This window comes from Vigna angularis, chromosome 2 (assembly GCF_016808095.1).
Source record: "Vigna angularis cultivar LongXiaoDou No.4 chromosome 2, ASM1680809v1, whole genome shotgun sequence".
Lineage (NCBI taxonomy): Eukaryota > Viridiplantae > Streptophyta > Magnoliopsida > Fabales > Fabaceae > Vigna > Vigna angularis.
The window spans coordinates 22,382,176-22,405,378 of record NC_068971.1 but is presented as its reverse complement, the minus strand read 5'-3'; the positions used below and the strand labels follow the sequence as shown (position 1 = coordinate 22,405,378).

Here is a 23,203-nt window from a genome sequence, read left to right as displayed (position 1 = left end):
TTGTCCGTATATAATCCGTATGTAACACTATTTTATATACGGATTTTAGGTCTTACATACGAATTTTGGTCGTATGTAATTGTGTTTTTTCTTGTAGTGACTGATATCCCACCTAAAGGCTACCCGCTCTCCTGGAATCAACTCACCATCCAATAATCATTTCTAAAGAGAATCTATATAAAGAAGAACAACATAAGAGAATAAGAGAGTTGTTGTTGTTGAAAAATGTAGAAGAGAGAAGAGGTGAAAAAGGAAGAGGGATAAGTAAAGAAAAGAGTATGTTCAAAAATTATCATTAAAACACCAACTCTACTTTACCTTAGTACACTTATTGTTTGATGCTCTCATGCTTTGGCAGAAGAGAATGAAAAGAGTGATGAACAAGAGTGAAGAAAAGAGCCATAATCACATATCCATCTTTCCACAACATCTCGAAGTCCATAATGTCTAAAGCTTTCAAAACGAAAGAAAAGAAAAGAAAAAAAGAAGAAAAGAAAGCCTTGTTGAAAATCTACTATGAAGTTTATCTCTGTACTTATAACATCTAATGCAAATACTCAAAGAAGAGAAGAGAGAAAACTAGAGAGTTAACAAAAATCAAGTGTATTGCTCTAAACATATATCACCTGATGTCTTCGACCAAAAAGAAAGAGAGAGAGCAAATTACAAGAATTTAGGAATGTTTTGTATTGATTAAACATCTTCTCTAAAAGAGTTATTTCCATCTTGTTATCAAACATTTGTAAAGTAGGAATGGTTATAATACTCAGATGCTAAGAGTGGTAGATAATACTTGCAACCAGGAGTATGTAAACTCGATCTAAACATGTTGTCTAAGGATAGATCCAAGAGTGGCTACCAAGAATGAGTAAACTAGGCTAAATGTGTTGTCTTAGGTTAGATCTATAATGAACTAAATTCGAACTAGTTGTGTTAACTTAGGAACAATAATACCTATAACTAGGAGTAAGTAAACTCAAATTAGTATGTTGATTAAGAAACCAAGAATGGTAATAATATTTGGAACCAAGAATGAGTTAAGATTAATAAAAACATCTTAAGAACTGTATGTAATTCAAATTGATTTAACCAATATAAAAATTATACTTTATTATTTTTTCCTTAAAGCTACAAAATCTTTTGAAATGTCATTGTATCTTATTTATCTTATAATACCAACGTCTAAACAAAGTATACTTGTATATATTCTTATTACAAGTTATTAGACGTTACTCTGCAAAAATATTTTAAAAGCACTATTCAACCCTCTAATGTTTTTCTTTGTATTTCATTAAATAGAAAAATTAGATAACCATACAACTATTTTATTAGAATAGAGAAATTTACTGTATCTTTTATTCTGACAAAATATCCTTAAATGACATGTACAAAGGAACAAAGAGAGGCATTTCAATTTTAACTATCTTTTCTGCTGTCTTTCTATGTATGCCCCTAGAGAATGTTCCGGATAATGGATTTCCAAGTTTCAAATAACTGTCAAATTCTCCCATTGTTTCAGATAATTATTAACACAAGGCTTCCACCACAATTACCTATACCATATCTACCATGAAAGCAAATTGAAAAGTGCTTATCCAAGAAAGATTTGTCTTAATTACTACTACCCAGATAAATGAAGAAAGGGAAGAGAAAAATATCAAAATATGCAATATGCCACAATCTAGATCTAAATACCTTTTCAAGTTAAAATTGCAAATTACAGTCAACAATTTGATGCCCTTTGTCTATATAATATTTTCCTAGTAATAAGTACAGAAGTATTTTGAGGTGGCAAGAACGAACAAATAGGGAATTGTAAATCAGAAACCACTGTCCAGACAAATATGTGGATTGTCACTGTTAATTGTCCATATAGGCCCTTGTTTTTCAAGAACGGAAGAATACACTCACGCTGGCAAATGAAGCTTTTGGTTGTTCTTCCAGCTGCACGGCACAATTTTAAAATGCTTTAAACTCAGGTAAACAAGGTATTTAACATAAACAAATGGAACTGAAAAGTAGGTCAATTAACCTTTGGTAATAGTAATAGAAGAAATCAGCATATAGCAGTGTTTGAACAAGGCCAGAAATCCATGCTGCAAAAAGACATTAAAAGGATTCAGGAACACTTTTAGAATATATAATAATTTTCTGGTAACCCCTTTTATCTTTCTTTTGTGCGGGCAAAGTTTAGTGTTTGGCAAGAGGGAGAGAAACTTGCTTATTGCTTTGTCTAAAAATTGATAGGGTGTTATTAGGACAATGTTTTTCTCATGTTCTGTGTTGCAACAAGTCATGACAAGCAATTAAACCTACTTCTATAGCTGTGCTTACATGTTAAATTTCTGGCGAAAAGTTTATTTGTAATGAATATTTAATATTTGTAAAGACAATCATTACTTTTGTCCAACAAGGGGAAAAGCAAAAAGAAATGTCATAACTTTTTCATCCTCTTGTTTATAACCCAGGTACAAATAAATGACCAATAATCTAAGCTTGCAATTCCTATTCCTTTTAGAAAAATAAGCAGTACCAAAATTTGTACTGATTGATACCCCTATATGATGAATCAGAAGTATCAATATTGAACATTATTTAAAACATTGAAGATGCTGCTTGAAAATCAAAAGCAATAAGGGGATGCACCAAATCAATGCTTCAAAGATGTGGAGCAACAGAAACTTACCTCATGAAAATTGTTATTTATAAAACCACACACACATAAGAAATAATATTTTGATAGAAATGAACAAAGTAAAAGTTTTTCAGTAATGGATTCCATGCAGCAATGGTTTGATAAATATTTTAAAAGGCTTGCACAACCTAGATTGTTTAACAGTTTTTTGTAACAAGGAAATGAACATCAAAGAACACCGCTACAAATGCATCTCAAGTATTGAGAATTTCAAATACTAGGCAATGAAAAGGTACCACAGGACATAGTATCGTACTGAATATCAAAGAGTAGTTACTTAAAAAGCAGTAGTAAGCATAAAACAAAATTAAGAGTCATACTTATCCAATGGACAAAGTGGGGCTCAGTAAAGTAGCGATAGATCCAGTTGAGAATGTATAGTCCTCTGTATGCACTGCATTTAACCAGACATGAATATTATAAATATTAATCTTATGATTGTAGGGCTTCAAACATAAATATTGCAAATGAGTTGAACAAGTCAAAAGAATGATTCAATACATATCACATCATGAGAAAATCACAGGGAAATATATAAAGCTGAGATGAACCACTGAAACAAATGACAAGATTTGTGGGACCACATTCACCAGTAAAAACTTAGTTCTCCCAGGTATTAAAACTTCTAAGTCTTAACTCATAGTCATGGTAGAAGACAAAATTAATTGCACGCTACTAAAGAAGCCAATGGAAAAGTTGGCCCAGGAACACTATTGCAAACTCATAATTTTCGTTACTCCATTTTGTCTGCATCAGCTCTACATGAGTTAGAAGCACGTTTTGGAAATTGTACCACACATCAGATGAAATACTACACAATTCTCTCAACATTAATCAACATTTAAGAGTGTTGATTTTAATGATCAAAAGCTGAAATCCCTTAAGCAAATAACAGCTGTTATTCCGTTTCCAACACAAATGCAATAACATGAACCAAAGGACTCATGGAAATTTATAATAATGTTCAAAATTCGATAGAGCACAATATCTTACCCAAGAAGAAACACATATTGTCCAGTCAAATTGTCAATATTTCTAGTTCTCTGTAAAAGTACTAGTTGAGGAAGTATAGCAACAGCTTCCAAATAAAGGGAAAATGTCCACATCACCTATAACATATTTAAGTGTAGTTTCAGAAAGTAAGCAAAAGTGGCACAATCAGATCTTGAGAACAGTCTAAGAACATGTCAATAGTAACACAACAGTTACCATAGTATAGACAGCATATAACGAAAGATGCATACTAACCTCCTTAAATGTGAATTTCTCATTGATTAATAGGGCCAATACTAAGCAGGGCAATACAAGAAAGTAATGGCGAAAGGTATCTTGATCTTTGTCATACGATCTACGAACAACCTTGTGATACCTCATGTACCATACTATAGAAAACGAGCTTCCCAAGAATATCAACTTCATAACAGTATTATAGAGAGATACAAAATTAGTAAAGATATCTAAGTAGCGACAAGCAAAAACAAGTGCATAGAGTTCTTGAGTCTTCAATGAGACACCTGCACACAAATCAGATGCATTCGAAGTCAGAGTCAAAAAGATATATGAAAGGTATTTTTAAAACTAAACCACAGTCAATCAATGGCCTGAATATGAAAAATGAGAAAATACAGTTCATTTATGTAGGTCTATACTGCTTTAATGAATAGGTCTTTTGCTCATTTTTACTCCCTTCTCCTTCAACTGGTAATGGATAAACTAGTTTTTGATCTTCTCTTACATCAAAACACAATCATAGGAGGGAAAAACACATATTGATGCAGCACAAAAGGATATTTATATACATGTTAGGCTTTGGTTTAGCCTATTAATTTCTATTTAGCACAACAGAAACACAAACAGCAAGAAAACAGACAGATACTTATGACTGATCCCCAACCATTTACTTAGCTTAAAAGAAGGGGGACAAAACGCAAGATGATTCCTTACTCACGATAAAATATGTATAATAGTTCTGTACATTGAGAAGAAAGACATGGTCCAAAAAACAAGGCACCACAAACTCCCCCAATCATAAAAAACACCAAAGAACCCAACATGAGGGGAACCAGTAAACTGAAAACTATTGTATCAAATTTATCATACCACAACAACAATCATTTGAAAGCAATGCCCAAGTCCACAGACTTTTTTTCTTAGCTTCCCTAAGGATATATTTCTTTAGAAACAATCCTATTCGAGACACAATCATCGGCATTTCTTTCGGCAGAGATTCGAACCATAATTCCACACATTGGGGAGGAGTAGCCCAAGTCCCAAGGTAGATATCCTTCTCTGAAGGCAATCCTACATACTATCAGACACCAAATGAGAGATTCGAACCTGGGTTCGGCCTATTATGAGAGACCAGCCCAAGTCCCACAAGACAAAGGAACAACGATAACCCTCAATCGGCATTACAATGAGAAGAACAAGAATCACATAATTCCACACACATCATTCCTAATCCTACACTCATCTCTTCAAAACCTTACCTCCAAACTCCTTTGCCAACCCACAGGAATTCCGAACATTCCCATCCCCAAAATCAACGCCACAAAAACATAACAGTAAAGCATAAAATCATACAACCCCATATAAAAATTTCGCACCTTTGACCAACAGCTATTATTCTATTCCAAATCTACTAGGTATCAAGCGAAGAAAAAGAGAGGGAGAATGTTGAGATGGGAGAGAGGGTGGGTACCGACCGGCGCAGGACTTGATGGTGTGGATCTTGAGGAGGAGGACGAGGACGCTGGCCAAATGGGTCATGTCCCCAGCTAACCTGAAAATATTCATGTTTGTTGGATCGGATCTACGGCGGGTCGACCCGGATCTTTGTCCTGCAACAATCGGTTTCAGGCGGAGGAGCGCAGAGCGACTAAAATGTGTCTGGCCGTTGCATACAAGCAGGGAAGACTTCAGAACATGGCTCGGGTGAGAGTCGCTTTTACTCTTGCTTCCTTTCTCTCTTTTTATTTAATTATTTTTATTTCAGGAGTTTTATTTCATAATATTTTCAACTCTCTTCATGACTAAATATGTCTTAATTTAGCTTTAATCTATGTAAGAAAAATGGTGCTTCTTTTAAGATCATTCACCTTTTCTTTTTATTTGTTTCTTTCAAGTTTTCTCACGCAGAACAATTTTCTTTTCACTTTATTAAACTTTTATATTTTTACATTCAAATGAAAATATATAAAGAAAATTGATAAATACTTATTTTACTCATAATTTATGTTAGTAATTATTTCGTTATAATTTGTTACATCATCGAGAGATTATCCTCTTGTACTTAAGAATTTAATAAATACATTTGGATATAAATATGTGTGACAAATTAATGTAATTTTTTATAAATTTAAGTAATTTTAGAAGAAATAGAGTTTCATAAGGCCGAAAATCAAAATTGGAGCATGTGAGATTTTGCTTCCACACTTCAAGCATAAAAGATGGTGCATAAGCTATGTGAGAAAAGTTTCACCATGAAATAACCTTAAGAACCTAATTTTGAAGCTTAACTATGGAGGAAACTCACACTCAAAGAAAACTTTTTGGTTAAACATAAAAGAAAAGGTCTCAAGAATGACCACCATATTTGGAGCTACAATCAACTTTCCAAAGTCTATAAATTAAAGGGTAAACCCCCTATTTTCATATGCAGAATTCTATAATAAGATTCTTAGACTTCTCTTTAAGATCTCTCTCACACTTCACTTGTAAAATCTTCTAAAATAGGAGAGATACGAGGAGATTAATGGAACTCCTAGGATTAAATGTTAGAATACATGAGCTGTTGAATCTCCTTATGTTGGGATTGGCTATAGCACTTTGAACTTCTGTATTGATACTGTTTTATTATTTTATATCAATGTTCTTTCATATGTTAATGATTCAATTCGCATTTCATATGTGATGAACTGATTAATTATTCAAAGAATATAAAACTCAGTTAGGCGAAAGCTAATTCATTTTATAGATCCAGTTCAATCATCTAATGTTGTTAGGTGACAAACATGCATCTATATGTTTTACCTGGTTAAATATACATAATCTTAATGCAAAAGCCTTTTCATCGAGATAGATAATTCATCCTAAGTTATAATGCTTTTAGGTCCTAGGCTATAGACATGAGTTTATGATTACCTTATTGTACTTCTAGGAACAATTAAATCAATGAAACAATAACCAAGCTTAAGTGAAGAGTTGTGAAACTCAATCCCAACACATTTTATCTTATTAAAATTCTTAAATCTTGATTGTGAGTTTTATATCATTCTCTATTTTATAACCAAACATTTAATTCACAAATCCAAATATCATCACAAGTTCTGATAAAAATTAATCAAATCCTTGTGAATATGATACTTGGTACTACAATTAAACCAGTGCACTTATCGATGTGATTGCTCCTAAACCAAGGAATCATAAAAAATCAAATAAAGAATATAAATAATAAAAGAAGTTAAAATACTACTTTAGTCTTGGTTTTCGTTCAATTTTTTCAATGTGGTTCTAGTTTTTTTTGTTCAATTAAGTCCTAATTTATATTAAATTTGTTCAATTCAGTCTTTTCTTATAACGACACTTAAATTGTTAACGACATAATGCATAAGTGTGACAATTTCTATTACGTGTCCTGTCTTTGTATTATGTGTCATTGTGAATATACCATGTGACATGGAATTTACATTTCAATTAAAATTAAGGTTTCTAATCCCTAATTGGGTTTTAAATATCAGTAATGAAGAATTTGTCCAACATAAAAAAAAAGTTGACCTACCACTTACAGTTGAAGATGTCTTTGTTTGTTGATGTGGTATTTCTTGTGGCTAATCTTCTTCCTCTTGTGATAGTAGTTGGGGGCAATGAAGTTATAGTTCATGTCATGTTGGTGGGTCTAGGGATATGGGCTTAACACCAATTTGTGATTGTGGAGAGTTTGTAGTTTTAACAATAACAAGAACTTCAAAGAATTGTGGTAAACAAATTTGAGGATGAGCAAACTAGAAGGTTAGATTTTTGTATCAATTTTTCGGGTTATGTTCATATAATGGAGACAATTTCTTTTATTTTAATAACATAGAGGGAGTGAAGATGTGGTGTGGTGTAATTTTTTCAAATGATGCTATGAAGATAGTGTTGATGAACGAGATGCCATTATAGTCAGACAAAGGAGGAAAATCGTTACTTTAGGGAATTCACTGGGGTTTTAAATAAATGGGTGTAATTATTGTTCGAACGTTTTGTTCTTGTAATCAACAGAGTGATTGTTTCACAAATGTTTAAAAATTATTGGGTTTTAATTCCCATAGTGTGTTTTAATTGTGTTCATAAGGTTAGGATTTTGATTATGTCATGTTAAGTATATATCATTATGTTGTAATGTTTGTGATGAATGAATGGGATTTAGTCTCAATTTAGGTGTATTTTGTTTAATTTAGTTCTTTTTAAAAATGCATTTTGAAAAGTGCAATTCAAAGTTATTGAAATAGAACTTGTGAATCATTTGAAAATGAAAAATTGAGAAAATAAATCTAAAGATTCCTCAAAGTAAATAACAATAATTCAAAAATTAAAAATTAATTACATTAAAGTTCAACATACTAAGTGTTTTAAGATTTTTGTTCTAGCAAAATACATTAAAAGTTGACAAATATAAAAAGTTCCACATTATACATCTATAAGCTGAAAAATTATAAAAAGTTCCAAAGAATCACGCACGTCCTTTTCGCAGTTGCAGTTTTGGCCTCTTCATGCCATATGTTGCTATAGATGCATGACATTGTTGGCTTGCTTGTGATGGTGGGCATTGTTCAAGAGGTTGTTGATATGGTTGTTTTAGTGGTCGTTCATATGGTTGTTTTTGTGGTGGTTCATATGGCTTATCAATTTTGTAGTAGGGTTTTCTTGACATGGTTGTTGTGAGTTAGGGAGTGTTAGACAATGAACTTTGTTGTGCCCTAAGTTCACAACAAACACTACATCTTTTTTTATGGCCATTTTTTCTTAATTGGGTGTCATCCTTCTTTAATTCACAAGCCTTCAACCTTCTTTTTTTTCTTTGGTCTCCCAGGTAGTCTTCTTCGATGTCGTGGCAACACATCAGAGAAGGATGTTATTTCCCATAAAAGATGGTCGTTGACATGAAAGTGGGATGTAATTTTCTGCATTCAAATTTAGGAACTTCTTAGCAACAATTGCATGGTAGCATAGAATACCAATGATGAGCCATTTCCTGCAGCTGCAATTTTGGGTGTCTATGTTCACACTATACTTATCCCCAATCATTGAAACGTGCCTTATTTTTAACAACTTTTCTCCATACTAGTTGTCAATTCACAATACACATATCAGTAATACAAAATAATAGCTTACATTATAAACAACAACTTAGGTATCTTGGGATTTAATATTTTGTTTTGTTTGATTCCGTTGAAAGTTTATTGTAAATTTTAGGATAGGTTGAACCATGAAAAGGTGTTACCCTTGATTTGTTGGTTGCCCACCTATTCATCATGTACAATCTTATTTCCTCCAACATGGTTACAATGGATTATTTCTAGCCTTAACAATAACACTGTTAAAAGCTTCACTTATGTTGTTGACTAGAGTTTCAAGCATGGCTTGATTTGTAAAGAGAGATATGGACCAAACCATGTTATAACAAAACATGAGTGAATGACAAAGAAATAATACAAATCAAATATTTGAAATAATACTAATAAGAATATTTCAAACGATATAAACCTCGGTGGAATAACTAATAAATATTTGAAAGCCTCATAATTAAATTCTTTAATATTTCTCATTTCTCTTTCCCTTGCTAATGAGTGTGTGCTTATTACAGCTTTCCACGTCATATTTTTTAATTTGCAACCTAAATATTGTTTCCTAAAATTTTCATACAAAAGCCACATGCAAAATTTTTGCTTTTCCCCATGTAAAAGCTCCTATATGGCAAGCAACAAACCTTGGGCATGAACAAAATTAAGTCAGTAACATAAAAGTGACCAAAGTAAGTCAGTAAAGTACCTTTGGTTGGTCAAACATAAAAGTGCTTGACCCAAAAACTTCAAGACCTTTAAGGCCTTCAATCAATAATTGTAAGAACCATGTCCATGTTTCTTTGTTCTCAACTTCAACAATGGCATAGGCTATTGACAACATTTGATCGTTAGCGTCCCAACCCACTACAGGTAACAATTCATCCTGACCCACACAAATCCAACCTCATCTGTAGGCTTTGGCTCAACCTCATCATCAATCTCATACTTATTCTCACATAAACCATTGTGATGACCATCACAAGTGCCTCCTTTGTCAATATATAGTACAAGGCCAACATGACTACTATCTCCATGACATACTCCAACTTCACAATCCAATACATTCTCCACAACTTCTGGTTCTTCCACTCCGTGCACCACAAACAAGTTAACACTACCACAATACCTAACAACTTTCATCACATTAATTGCACCCTAGTCTAATGATAAGAGGTGCATCATATTGTCAACAAAATACCACAACTCCTTAATAAAAAATACACCTCACATCCTTAAGTGACACACACACCTCCAAGTAACTCCATCTATCAGGGTTTCAAAATCAATGAGTAGTTTCCCATCATTATATTTAAATGGCCCACTACTTTCAAATCTTCCACTATTGTAGACCACAACTTTGAGTCTGACCTTTAACATCCTAAGCAATAATATATACAATATATATAAAACCCTAACAAATATAAATAAGCTTCAAATTAATGGGGACCACAAACACATTCAAAAGAAATAAAAGTAAAGAGGAACCAAACCCACCACAAAAAATTGATAAACACAAAAAATTTAATTAATGGGACACAACAACGTAAACCAACCACAATTGAAACTGAAAACCATAAATTATGGATTGCAACTAACCTTTTCTATGGTTAATCCCTTTGATTTTGAACACAAGTAAGGGGGGACCAAACGCACCACCAACCGAGCCTCACCCACTAGCAATCTCCTCCAAATCATTAAACCATAGAGTACGAGTGACGAATTTAGGAGTTAGGGATTTGGTTACCCTAATTTTATTGAAATATAAAATCCATGTTACACAATATATTCATAATAACAAGTAATACTAAAATGGGCCATGTAATACAAATTGTCCAACTTGTGCACTGTGTCATTAACAATTTAAATGTTGTTATAAAAAAGGTCATAAATTATTGTTCAGATCATGTAGATGCATCATATTAGAGTAAATAACATTCAAAAGAATCATATCAGAGCATATATGAATAACACTATTAGAGTAATATATCATCAGAGTAATAAAGTATAAGAAATGAAGTCTAATAAATTAAAGCATTATAATATGTCAAAAAAACATGTACAAGTATATGAAGAAAAAAATTTCTCCCCCTGACTAAAATATCTCCCTTAGACTTAATGAGATTTTTCAAAAAGTCGTTTAACATTCCCCTTATTTGATAAACATCAAAAGAGTTCGAAATTAAAACATCATGGCCTAGATGGAGACGGTGGTGGTGTTTGGGTTAGTGGTGCTTGATAACCTTTTTGCAAGTATACCAAATTGTTCCAAGTAATAAAGAGTAAGTTCAGAGTATCGTTCTCCCAAGGGACTTGTGCAACAATGAAAATTCTTCCTTTTATAACTCAATTTGACATCAAAATGCATAAAACAACACAAGAACTCTTTTTGGTATTTTATCAAACAGTTGGTGTGCAAGGAATTTATATTTAAAAGAAACTTCGTTGGAGTTAAGTTTCATTACGTTGAACAGGAACGAAAGAAAAATTTAACTACTTCTAGTCATCTAGAACGTACACATTTGAAACAATCCCTTGCAAAAATGGTGTCTTGATGCTTTGAAATAGTCTCTTAAAGTTCCTGAGATGTTTTCGTTTCTTTCCTCTATCCGGAACTTCTCTAAGAAGTTGTTCTCTTTCTATCTGTCTCGAACTTAAAAGCCAAATCTAATGTAATTAATCTGCTTAACGCAGAACTATCATGCACTGAGCGAATAATCAATTGCATATCCTTTAACTGTCCATAATTCGTTCAGTGAATTGTCTTGGTGCGCTGAGCGAATAATCATCTTTTTAGCCGAGTGATTAAAGACTGGCTTAGCGAGAAATATCTAATAGCACTCCACTGATGTATAAGTTCTTGTACAATTGCCTAAACAACTTTCCTACTTCCTATTACAACTTTTCAATGAAGAAAACACAGTATTTCATGAATAATTACAACTTTAAGCTCATTTATAAGTATGAAAACAAGTATTTTTCACACTTATCAACTCCCCCAAACTTGAATTATTTCATGTCCTCATGAAATTATACAAACAACACCATAGACATATGATATTTTGATAAAATGACTTTGCACATTAGAAAAAGTCATATGCATTCCCAAAGATTTCAAACAAGTATGACATGGTGCATTCATCACTCACAAAATCACCTGTGCATAGAAATGAACGACCATACCAAAATTCAACATCACTCACCAATTAAGTGTTTGTCCTCACATGACAATAGATTTGTCATAGAACTTCATCATCTTTTGCGCATCATCTAATTCACACACTTCACACACCATTTGTTAAGTCAAAAGGTCTTTTCAGGTTAAAGCTGGGCTTGGCTAGAAAAAGAATCATGGTTTTTCCTGGATTCAAAGTCTTCTCTTAAGAAGAGAACACAAGTACATGCTTAAATTCTCAATTAAGTCATTATATCCCAATATATATCTCTCATCCCATACCATATTCTTTCACAATTGAACCTTCTTTTTCAATTCATTCACCTTTTTTATCAATTTTTTTTTATTTAATATCTTTTCTTCCCCAAAACTTGAATTCAACCTTACCCTCTTTTAAAGCATATCACATGTTCTCTTCTAGAGTGTAAAGTAGGATAACATATATTAGGTTCACAAATGTATCATATATGATGTATCAAGGTTAGCTATTTGGCCAAGAAGTTATACAATCAATAACAACATTGTCTTTCTCATCCTTAACCAAAAATTGTGTGTATGTATGTAGAATTACAATAATGCAAAAGTCAATTCCATATCTAGGAAAACTCATAGTATCTCTCATTCTCAACACACACTCTCAACACTCAACAAATCTAGTCATTGTTCATACTTACGCACAAGATTAATTATGAATCATATTGCAACCATGATCACACATATCATCTTTCAAAATCATATAAATTGAATCAAATATGCATCACATTAAATTCAAAAAGTTACATGTTTATGCAACTACACAAATTAAAAACATAATTCAACTTCTAACACAGTTTAAAACATATTACAAAACATAAATAACATAACTAAAAAATAAGAAAAACTCTCCATTTGTTCAGTCATCATAGCTTGGCTGCATCTATCTGGATCTGGTTCCTCATGCTGCTCCATGATCCTCATCACCATCAACCTCTGCGTAGGCACTCCCCAACCTCGACTCAAGCATGCCCTCAGGCCATAGAAGGGGTGTCGCAAACTCGAAAGAGAATTTATGTTAATCATAGTTTAAAAAAAAGGTTTTCTTCTTGTGCCTCAGCAGGTTATGCTCTTGAAGAAGGCCTTGTGGTGGTCTTAGGAGAAGTCAAATGCATAATATTAGCTAAGCACAAAAGAACATTGAACGAATGATGAGAATTACACAAAATCAGAAACTACAGCGAACTATTTGCTCAGCGATTCGCTAAGCGAACTGCTCGCTGAGTGAATAAGGTAACTAACAGAACCAAAGTTGTAGTGAGAAATTCGTTAAGCGATTTTTTTTAGATTTGTGTTTATTCGTCGAGCGCACCAGAGCTGTGGGCTAAGCGAATAAAATTACCCAACTTATTTTATTCTTTTTAGATGCACTCAACTCATAAATTCACTAAGCAAATAAATTCTCCTCCTCATCAACTTTCACACTTATCCCTTGCAAGAACACCAAGCAATTCGAACAAACATGTTAGTCCAATTTTTATAGAAACCAAGATTTGAGAATTGAAAATTGAAAAACATAAAGATTAAAATAAAAGTAACATATAGAGAAGTAAAATAGAAAAATGAAAAACACAAAAAAAGAGACAAGGAAAAGAATAAACAAAAATTGCAAAATGTGAGCACACCAACTAAACAACAGTTCCAATATGTAGAATGATTGAAATGGATTTCCTAAATAACCTCACTAAGATCCCTTTTGTTGCAAGATCACTTAGTACTCTCATTTGGGCTGTTGAAATCCTATCCCTAGGATCTTCCAACAACTAGATCATGCTCTAAGCCATATCCCGAAACAAGCTTTAAGCACAAACCAAACCAGTGGAAAGTATAAACATTTGTAGCCAAACTGCATAAAAGAAACACAAACAAAACATACATACAATTAGTAGAGAATTCCACTTTCCATGTTTTCTAAAGTTAGAACACTCAGATCCCTCTTGTTTTGCATACTTAAGTATGACAAACCATCACCCAATCCCTTGGTGTAAGAAGTCCATAAAATGTGCCTTAAGTTCCAAAACAGTGAATCCAAACACACAACCTCATCCCTGGTGATTGCACAGCTGGTTTGATTTAGTTAGTTTCGTTACTGAAATCTCATCCCTAAGAACTTTCAATAATTGCATCAAGCTCTAAGATGTACCCCGAGACAGACATTAAGTTCAAACTAAATGAAAAGTCTTAAAAATTGTTAGAAATAATGAAGCTTGTTTCTCCACACCAAGAGAGGGTGAATTGGTGTTTTTAAAAACATGCACTTTTAAAATCTTTTTGTAGAAATAGAATGATCTTGAAATCTTTCTTGCGCGGTAAGCAAAGAATGTATGCAAAAAAATATAAAGAGATAAGGAGAGAAGATCAAACACAGTTTTTATACTAACTCGGCCTCAATGCCTACATCCAGTCACCCTTCCAATCAACCATTGCTTGAAGGATAATTCACAATAATGATTGGATAATTACACCAAAGGTTTTACAGTGAACACACTCTCACAATGTAAACACCTTTCCCACTCAAACAATCAAATATAGAAATGAATACACCTGTACACAGAGCACCACACGGCCTTGTTGCAGTATCCCTTCGAGAATCCCCTCTCAAAGTCCAAGAGCTCCTCACTCTTCTTCTTGTTGCACACGAACAGGGAACAACACAACCAATAAGTGCATATTTCCTTTCTAATAACAGCAAATACACCTTCAGCAGTGCGGATTTGATCAGTCTATCAAAGCTCTTCAATCTTCTCTCATAAATTTGTCAAGGCTCTTTACAATCTTTGCTTCTTGATTCTTGGAGCGTATGTGCAATCTGTAAATCTCTCTAAGATCAAAACTGTAAGATATGAAATTGTTAAAATGATCAAAAGTTACAAAATTACAAACAATGTGTCAATTTATAGTTACTGTCATATCAGACACAAAGTACTCGATTACGTTAGTAATGTAATCGGTTACATAAAACAGATGTAACATAATTACAACTAACTCAGCTATTAATTGAATGCTCAATTAATGTAATTGATTCACATTTAATGTTAGTCAAACAGATTTAAAAATATGACCGTTAAAGCAGTTATGACTAGCATGAAATTAGTTTTCAAAACATAACAGACTTAATTGAATACATAACATATGTAATCGATCAAGCTTAACACTTAAACAAATTTTGAAAACTTTTCCTCTCAACAAAATCATCACAGCATATTTGAAAAAGATATATGCAAACACACGAAATTTAATCGATTTAAGAACTAATGTAATCGATTCAAACTAGTTGTTTTGCCACAGTTTAAAACATAAGCTGTCTGATGACCTTAATTGATTACTACAATATTGTAATCGATTATGTCATGCAAATATGTTTTTGTGCTTGTGGTTTTCATTACACAAAAATATACAGTGTGCATACACAAATATAATCAAATCATAATCACAATAGTATGCATAACCAACACAGTATGTCCAATGTATGCATTTATCACAGTATGTGCCTATAACACAATAAGCATGTACATATTCCACATATGTATAACACAACACAGAAACACTTTTCTGTTGTGACATGACAACATTCATGTGTTGTTGCTATTAATGTGTTGTCATAATAAAAAACAACATAACAGGGATTGGTTTCAACGATCACATTGCTTCTTATTGAGCATTGTTATCAGCAATGATGGAGTGCACATGATCAAGAATGGATGGGGTGGATGGTTCGTTGATTAAGGTGAGGGTGTCTAAAGGAGGAAGTATGGTTAAAGGTTGTGGTTGTGGGATTGTAGAGGTTGTGGCAAGGGTAGTTTGAGGGGTAGAAATTGGTGTTTATGGGGTTGGCCTTATTGGTTTGGTTGGGCTTGGTGGTAGAGGTAACATTGCAGCCATTATGATGTTCAACAACACTACTTCATCATTAGAAGCATCTTAAAAAAGGACTGGTGTCATTATGTGAGATCAGTTGTCTTGACAATAACTTCTTTGAGAGCATCCATCATTGAAGAGACAACCAAGAGGATGTGAGTGTTGATGATAATGATGTCTAGTTGAGAAGGCATTTGGAGAGTAAAATTCCATCTAACAACATTGTGATCTACCAGAAGGGTAACATTGGTATCATCAGAGTGATAAACCTGACGTGGTTACAATACGCTTATGTTAGAAGGAAGCATTTATTCTCCAAACTTGTCCAAGGAGTGCTGGTTGGAGGAAGCATGGAATGGCCTTGATGCATCTGTTTGGTTGAAGATACATTGTTGTCAAAATAAATAGGTGTCAGATTTGTTATAAGGTGTTGGAAGCTCACATTCCTTATCTTGTTGGGGTTGGCTAGCAATGGGCATGTTAGGGTAGAAGAGGGATTTTATTTTCTAAGTCATAAAGGGTGTTTTTAATGTCAAAATTAAGTATAAAAATAACGGTTTTTCAACCGTTATCAGGCACTCAGGCGTGAGACAATAGAACTTGGCGCTTAGCGGTGGCGCTCATGCGTGAGACAGAAGAACCTGGCGCTCAGTGCCCCAAAATGACGCTCAGCGCTATCTGCGATTCTTCTATGTGCTGCTTTTTCAGCCTTTCTTGACTCCAACTCCTTGCTACTTCAACTTCTTCATCCAATTCATCTTAATTCCTGTCAAAACAAGGAAAACCAAGCATAAAACCAATAATACCACCTTCAACTCTCTTATTATCACAACTTAAGCAAAAGCATGATTTCAAGCTAGTTTCTAAGTCATAAAGGATGTTTTTAATATCAAAATTAAGTATAAAAATAACGGTATTTCAACCGTTATCACAACTCCAAACTTAGAACTTTGCTTGTCCTCAAGCAAACAAGATATAACTCAGTCTTCCATCAATCAATACAATGGTTCAACATATTCAAAAACTCTTTCTTCCAAGACAAGTAATTACTCAAATCAGCTCATTAAATAGAATTCAGTCAAGATGTACACATGCCTTGATTAAAATCACTCATCATGGTGTTCACATAATCACATAATATCCAACAGATGTTATTCTCATGAATGATCAATTAACGAAGCATAAATGTAATCATGTATTCATGGAACTATTCCTCACCAGACAAGGTGTTTCACTCAATCTCACATGTGTATATAGAGGTCACTCCTTCACTCTACTTATCCCAATGTCACATAGAACAAAATTGCCTTTCATTTACCACAATCAAACATAATTACAGACCAGTATCATCACAAGGACTTTCCATGGCTTGTAACGTGGCTGGGCTAAGAAGAAAAATTGGTTTTTCAAGATCACAAAATCCTTGAGTTAAGAAAGTCATTCATAAATTTATCATTCAAATACAATCTCTCTTTAGACAAACCAATCTCACTCATTTCCCAACTTTCCCCTTTTTACATTAAGCTTTTCTTTCTTTACATTCTATTTTCTTTTCTCTTTTTCATACTTGCTCAATACTAAGCTCAATGCTTTTCATTACTTTCTTTTTCAATTCTCCCAATCAACCCCAAACTTGAACCTTTATCAATACCACACCATGATTCTCAACTTAACTCAAGGTAAAGATTTTCACAAAGGATTTTTATAATCTCTTTAAGGCTTAAGGTTCAAAAAGGTTGAACACTTCGTGCTCGCTTTCATTTAGGCTAAAATCATACATTGGCTAAGAAAAAGGGTAATAAAAAATGGCCTTGATCATATGACACAAGCAAGCAAGTAGTTCAATCATAGAAACCTGGGCAAAATCATTCATGCTTTCAAAAGAATATCAATCATTCACAACAAATACTCTGGAGTTCAAAACCTTACATATAAGTTAATTTAATGTTCCACATACACCAAATACACATCTTGCTTAGCATCATAATCACAATCATAACATCATGCATCTGTTCACACAGTTTGTGAACAACCACCTGTATATCAGCATCTTATGTAACATCTCAACATTAATCAATATCAAAGCATCATCAAGCAATACTCATCACACGCAAATCAATATCAAACCATCGCATCAGATATAAGTATCAAACTGAGTACATCAACATCTATTCTAAAAACAGAAGCAAAATAATGTTCACAAAAATAAAAAGACAAGTTTAGAAAACTGGGTTGCCTCCCAGTAAGCGCTTCTTTAACGTCACTAGCTTGACCCAATAAGCTCATGGATCAACCAACTTCATAGCTGTGGAAAGGCGTTCCACTTCTCCTCCCAAATAGTGCTTTAGACGTTGACCATTCACTACCCAACTTCTTTGTGGATCACTAGCAGCTGGATCTACCAACTCAATTGCTCCATGGGGATGCACATCCTTTACTATGAATGGTCCTGACCATTTTGACTTCAACTTCCCAAGAAACAGCTTCAAACGTGAATTGAACAGTAACACATGCTGCCCTGGATTAGAAACCCTTTTTATCAGCTTCCTGTCATGATAGAATTTTACCTTTTCTTTATAATTCCTAGATGAATCATATGCATGCAACTGCATCTCTTCAAGCTCCAGTATTTGCCTTCTGTGTTTATTTTGAGTATCATAGGGATCAAAATTTAAAAATTTTAGAGCCCACAAAGCTTTATGCTCTATCCACTGGCAGATGACATGCTTTCCCATAGATTAACTGAAAAAGGTGATAAACTCATAAATGTCTTCATTGCCGTTCAATATGCCCAAAGAGCATCAACATATTTATGTGACCAGTCCTTTCTTGATGAAGCAAATATTTTCTCCAAGATCCTCTTTATCTCCATGTTAGACACCTCAGCTTGCTCATTTGTTTGTGGATGATAAGGTGCAGCCACCTTATGCTTCACACCATAATGTTTGAGTACTTTTGCAAGCTGAAAGTTGCAAAAATGAGAACCTCCATCACTAATAAGTACTCTTGGAGTTCCAAAGCGTGAGAAAATTTGCCTCTTCAAAAATTTAATCACAGTGCTAACATCATTCTTAGGACAAGACAGGGCTTCCACCCATTTACTCACATAATCCACCGACACCAATATGTATTCATTGTTCAAAGATGGTGGAAAGGGTCCCACAAAATCAATACCCCAGAAATCAAAGACTTCAACCTCTAAGATGCCTTGTAATGGCATCTCATGACGTCTTGAAATAACCCTAGTCCTTTGACATTTATCACAATTTCTGGCATGATTATGAGCATCTTTAAACAGGGTAGGCCAATAAAATCCTGACTGGAGAACTTTTGTTGTTGTTCTTTCTCCATTAAAATTTCCCCCATAAGGTGAATCATGACAGTGGCAGAGAATTTCTTCTGCTTCTTCATTTGTCACACACCACCTCAAAAGATTATCTACTCCAATTTTGAACAAGTAAGGATCATCCCAAATAAACTGTTTGGCATCATGCAAAAACTTCTTCCTCTGTTGCCAATTCAAGTCCTCCGGAATTACTCTTGCAGCTTTAAAATTAGTCATATCAGCAAACCATGGCCTTTGTTGAATATACAAGAGTGTCTCATCTGAAAAAGACTCCCAGATTTCTTTTTCCTTACTTGTAACCTTCCTATTAACTAACCGAGATAGGTGATCAGCAATCAAATTTCCACTCCCCTTCTTGTCAGCGATTTCCACATCAAATTCTTGTAATAAGAGCACCCATCTAATCAAACGTGGCTTAGAATTCGGCTTTGTTAACAAATACTTTATAGCTGCATGATCCGTGTAAATGATCACCTTAGACCCAATAAGGTAAGGTCTAAATTTCTCCAAGGGGTAAACTATAGCTAGAAATTCCTTCTCAGTAATGGCATAATTTAATTGGGCATCCTTCAAAACTATGCTAGCATAATAGATAGTGTGAAATACCTTCTCTTTTCTCTGACCAAGCACAACACCTATTGCATAATCACTGGCATCACACATTAGTTCAAAATTTTGATTCCAATCTGGAGCTACAATCACTAGGGCCGAAACCAATTTGCTTTTCAAGATGTCAAAACCTTTTAAACATTCTTCATTCATCACAAAGGGTACGTCTTTAACAAGCAAATTTCTCAATGGTTTAGCAATCTTCAAGAAGTCTTTAATAAATCTTTTATAAAACCTAGTATGGCCTAAAAAACTTCTAATTCCCTTTACGTTTTTTGGCGGTGGAAGTTTCTCAATGACCTCCACTTTGGCTTTATCCACTTCAATCCCCCTAGCAGAAATCTTGTGACCCAACACAATTCCTTCTGTTACCATAAAATGGCATTTCTCCCAATTAAGCACAAGATTTGTTCGAACACATCTCTTAAGGACAATATCCACATTCTCTAAACACCTTTGGAAAGAATCTCCAAACACCGAAAAATCATCCATGAAGACTTCAATACACTTTTCTATGAGATCCGCGAAAACTTCCTGTATACACCTTTGAAACGTAGCTAGAGCGTTACATAACCCAAATGGAATCTTTCTGTAAGCGAATACACCAAATGGACACGTGAATGTCGTCTTCTCTTGGTCTTTTGGATCTACCACAATTTGGTTGTATCCAAAATATCCATCTAGAAAGCAATAAAAAGCCTGACCTGCCAATCTTTCAACCATCTGATCCATAAAAGGAAGGGGAAAATGATCTTTCCTAGTGGCCTTATTTAACTTCCTATAATCAATGCACATCCGCCACCCAGTAACTGTTCTAGTAGGAATGAGCTCATTCTTCTCATTATAAATTACTGTCATCCCACCTTTCTTTGGCACTACCTGTACTAGACTCACCCATTCACTGTCAGAGATTGAATATATAATGCCAGCTTCCAAAAGCTTCAATACTTCTTTTCTAACCACCTCCTTCATCATAGGATTTAACCTTCTTTGTGGTTGAGCAATTGGTCTATAGTCATCCTCCATAAATATTTTATGCATGCAGTAAGTTGGACTTATACCTTTGAGATCCGAGATTGAGCATCAAATAGCTTCTTTGTTGGCTTTCAATAATTCTACCAACTTTTCTTCTTCTTCAAGAAGCAAAGAATTACTAATGATAACTGGTTTTGTTCCATCTTCTTCTAAGAAAACATACTTCAAATATGATGGTAACATCTTTAATTCCAACTTCTTTTCTTTAACTTCTTCTTTGGTATCAATCTTCTTAAAATTAGCCTCATCCACTTGGATTTCCTTTAACGCCTCCAAATCCGTCATACACTCATCAATTAATTTCTCTTCCTCTTCATTCAAATCTTCACATGAATCAATGAGAGTTTTTTCTAACGGAGAAGAATAACGCACCATCTTCTCTTGCATCATACAAACTTCATCAAGCATATCAAATTGGAAACATGCTTTATCATCCTTAGGGTGTGTCATGGCTTTGAATACATCAAAATTCACTTCTTTATTTTGCACTCTTACTTTAAGATTGTCATTCTCCACATCAATTAAAACTCTAGCAGTCTTCATAAATGGTCTCCCCAGAATGAGAGGCACATCTCCATTCTCCTCTATCTCCATTATGACAAAATCCACTGGAAATACAAATTTTTCCACCTTCACCAGCACATCTTCAACCACCCCATACGGGTATTTAAGAGACTTGTCCGCCAATTGGAGCTCCATTGTAGTAGGTTTGAGTTCCAAACCTTTAATTCTTTTGAACATAGATAGCGACATTAAATTAATGCTAGCTCCCAAATCAATCAATGCTCTTCCAACTTCTAACTCTCCTATGGTACACAGAATGGTGAAGCTTCCTGGATCTTTAAACTTAGGAGGTAATAACTTTTGTATGATTACACTGCAATTACCTTGCACTTCAATGGTCTCCTTTTCAATGTATTTTCTTTTCTTCGTGAGGAACTCCTTCAAAAACTTTGCATACGATGTTGCAATGCTTCAGAGAAAGGTATGGTGATCTCCAGTTTCTTAAAAATCTCCATGAACCGCTCAAGCTATTTTTCTTTCTCCTTCCTTGAATAAGTCTTTGGATAAGGAAGGGGTTTTTCAACATCTTATTTTTTTCTCTCATCTACCTCTTCTTTCTTTTTTTCTCCCTCAGTTCTCTCTTCCGCTCAATTACTTCTTTCTCACTCACATTTTCTTTCTCTTTTCCCTCTATTTTTCACTCATCTAACTTTGCCACTTCTAGTAACAATGGTCTTACACTCTTCCCTAAGATTACTTTTTACATTCCTCTCACAACCCTCCATCTTGTTGACTAATTGCCCAATGTGCATCTTCATACTTTTAAACCTCCATATTCTTACAATAAGATAAGCTCATTTTCATGAATTGCTGGAAGATTTCCTCAAGCTTCGTGGTCTTCTCAGATGGAGTAGGTTGTTGCTGCCATCGTTGCTGCTGCCATTGAACCAGTGAAACATTTTGTATCTCTTGTGGCAATAGAGAAAGTTTCTTTGTCACTTCTTCCAACTGTTGAGTGATAATTTTATTTTATGCAAGCAAGGCATCTTGAGATTGTAATTGTAGAACTCCCTTCTGTTGAGGTGGAGCTCCTCTTTTACTATGCATCTCGTTATCATTAGTAGTCATGTTGTCAATCAATTCAAAAGCTTCCTCTGGAGTCTTACACTTAATATTACCTCCAGCTAAGGTATTTAGCATCAATTTGGTTTGTGAACCTAGACCTCCAAGGAAAAGAATGACTATTGTTGCTTCATCAAAGCCATGTGTGGGCTTCTTCCTCAGCAAACTCTTGTATCTATCCCATGCTTGACCTAACGTCTCCTCCATGCCTTGCCTAAAAGAAGAAATTTCTTGCTTACCCTTGTCGATTTTTGACGGTGGGAAGTACTTGTTCAGAAACTTTGAAACCACAACTTCCCATTCAGTAAAGTTATCCTTCGGGAAAGAATTCAACCATAGCTTAGCATTGCCACCCAAGGAGAAAGGAAAAAAACTAAGCTTTATAGCGTCATCCGGCACACCATTGATCTTCATAGTGCTGCAAATCTCGTTGAATGTGGTCAGATGTTCACATGGACATTCATGAGACAGTCCATTAAATTGGTTACTCTTCACCAATCGTA

General features: G+C 34.2%; 1 protein-coding gene across 1 annotated transcript; it reads right to left on the bottom strand.

Annotated features, from left to right (window-relative positions):
* Positions 1–1,657: 1,657 nt before the first annotated feature.
* Positions 1,658–5,647, bottom strand: LOC108326883 (ER lumen protein-retaining receptor). The gene is made up of 6 exons (XM_017560477.2): positions 5,401–5,647; positions 3,944–4,209; positions 3,689–3,804; positions 3,016–3,089; positions 2,033–2,096; positions 1,658–1,944 (listed from the first exon to the last, which is right to left on the bottom strand). Exons 1-6 carry the CDS (start codon positions 5,489–5,491, stop codon positions 1,908–1,910), a joined length of 648 nt encoding a protein of 215 aa, XP_017415966.1. The 5' UTR covers positions 5,492–5,647; the 3' UTR covers positions 1,658–1,907.
* Between the last annotated feature and the right edge of the window lie 17,556 nt (positions 5,648–23,203).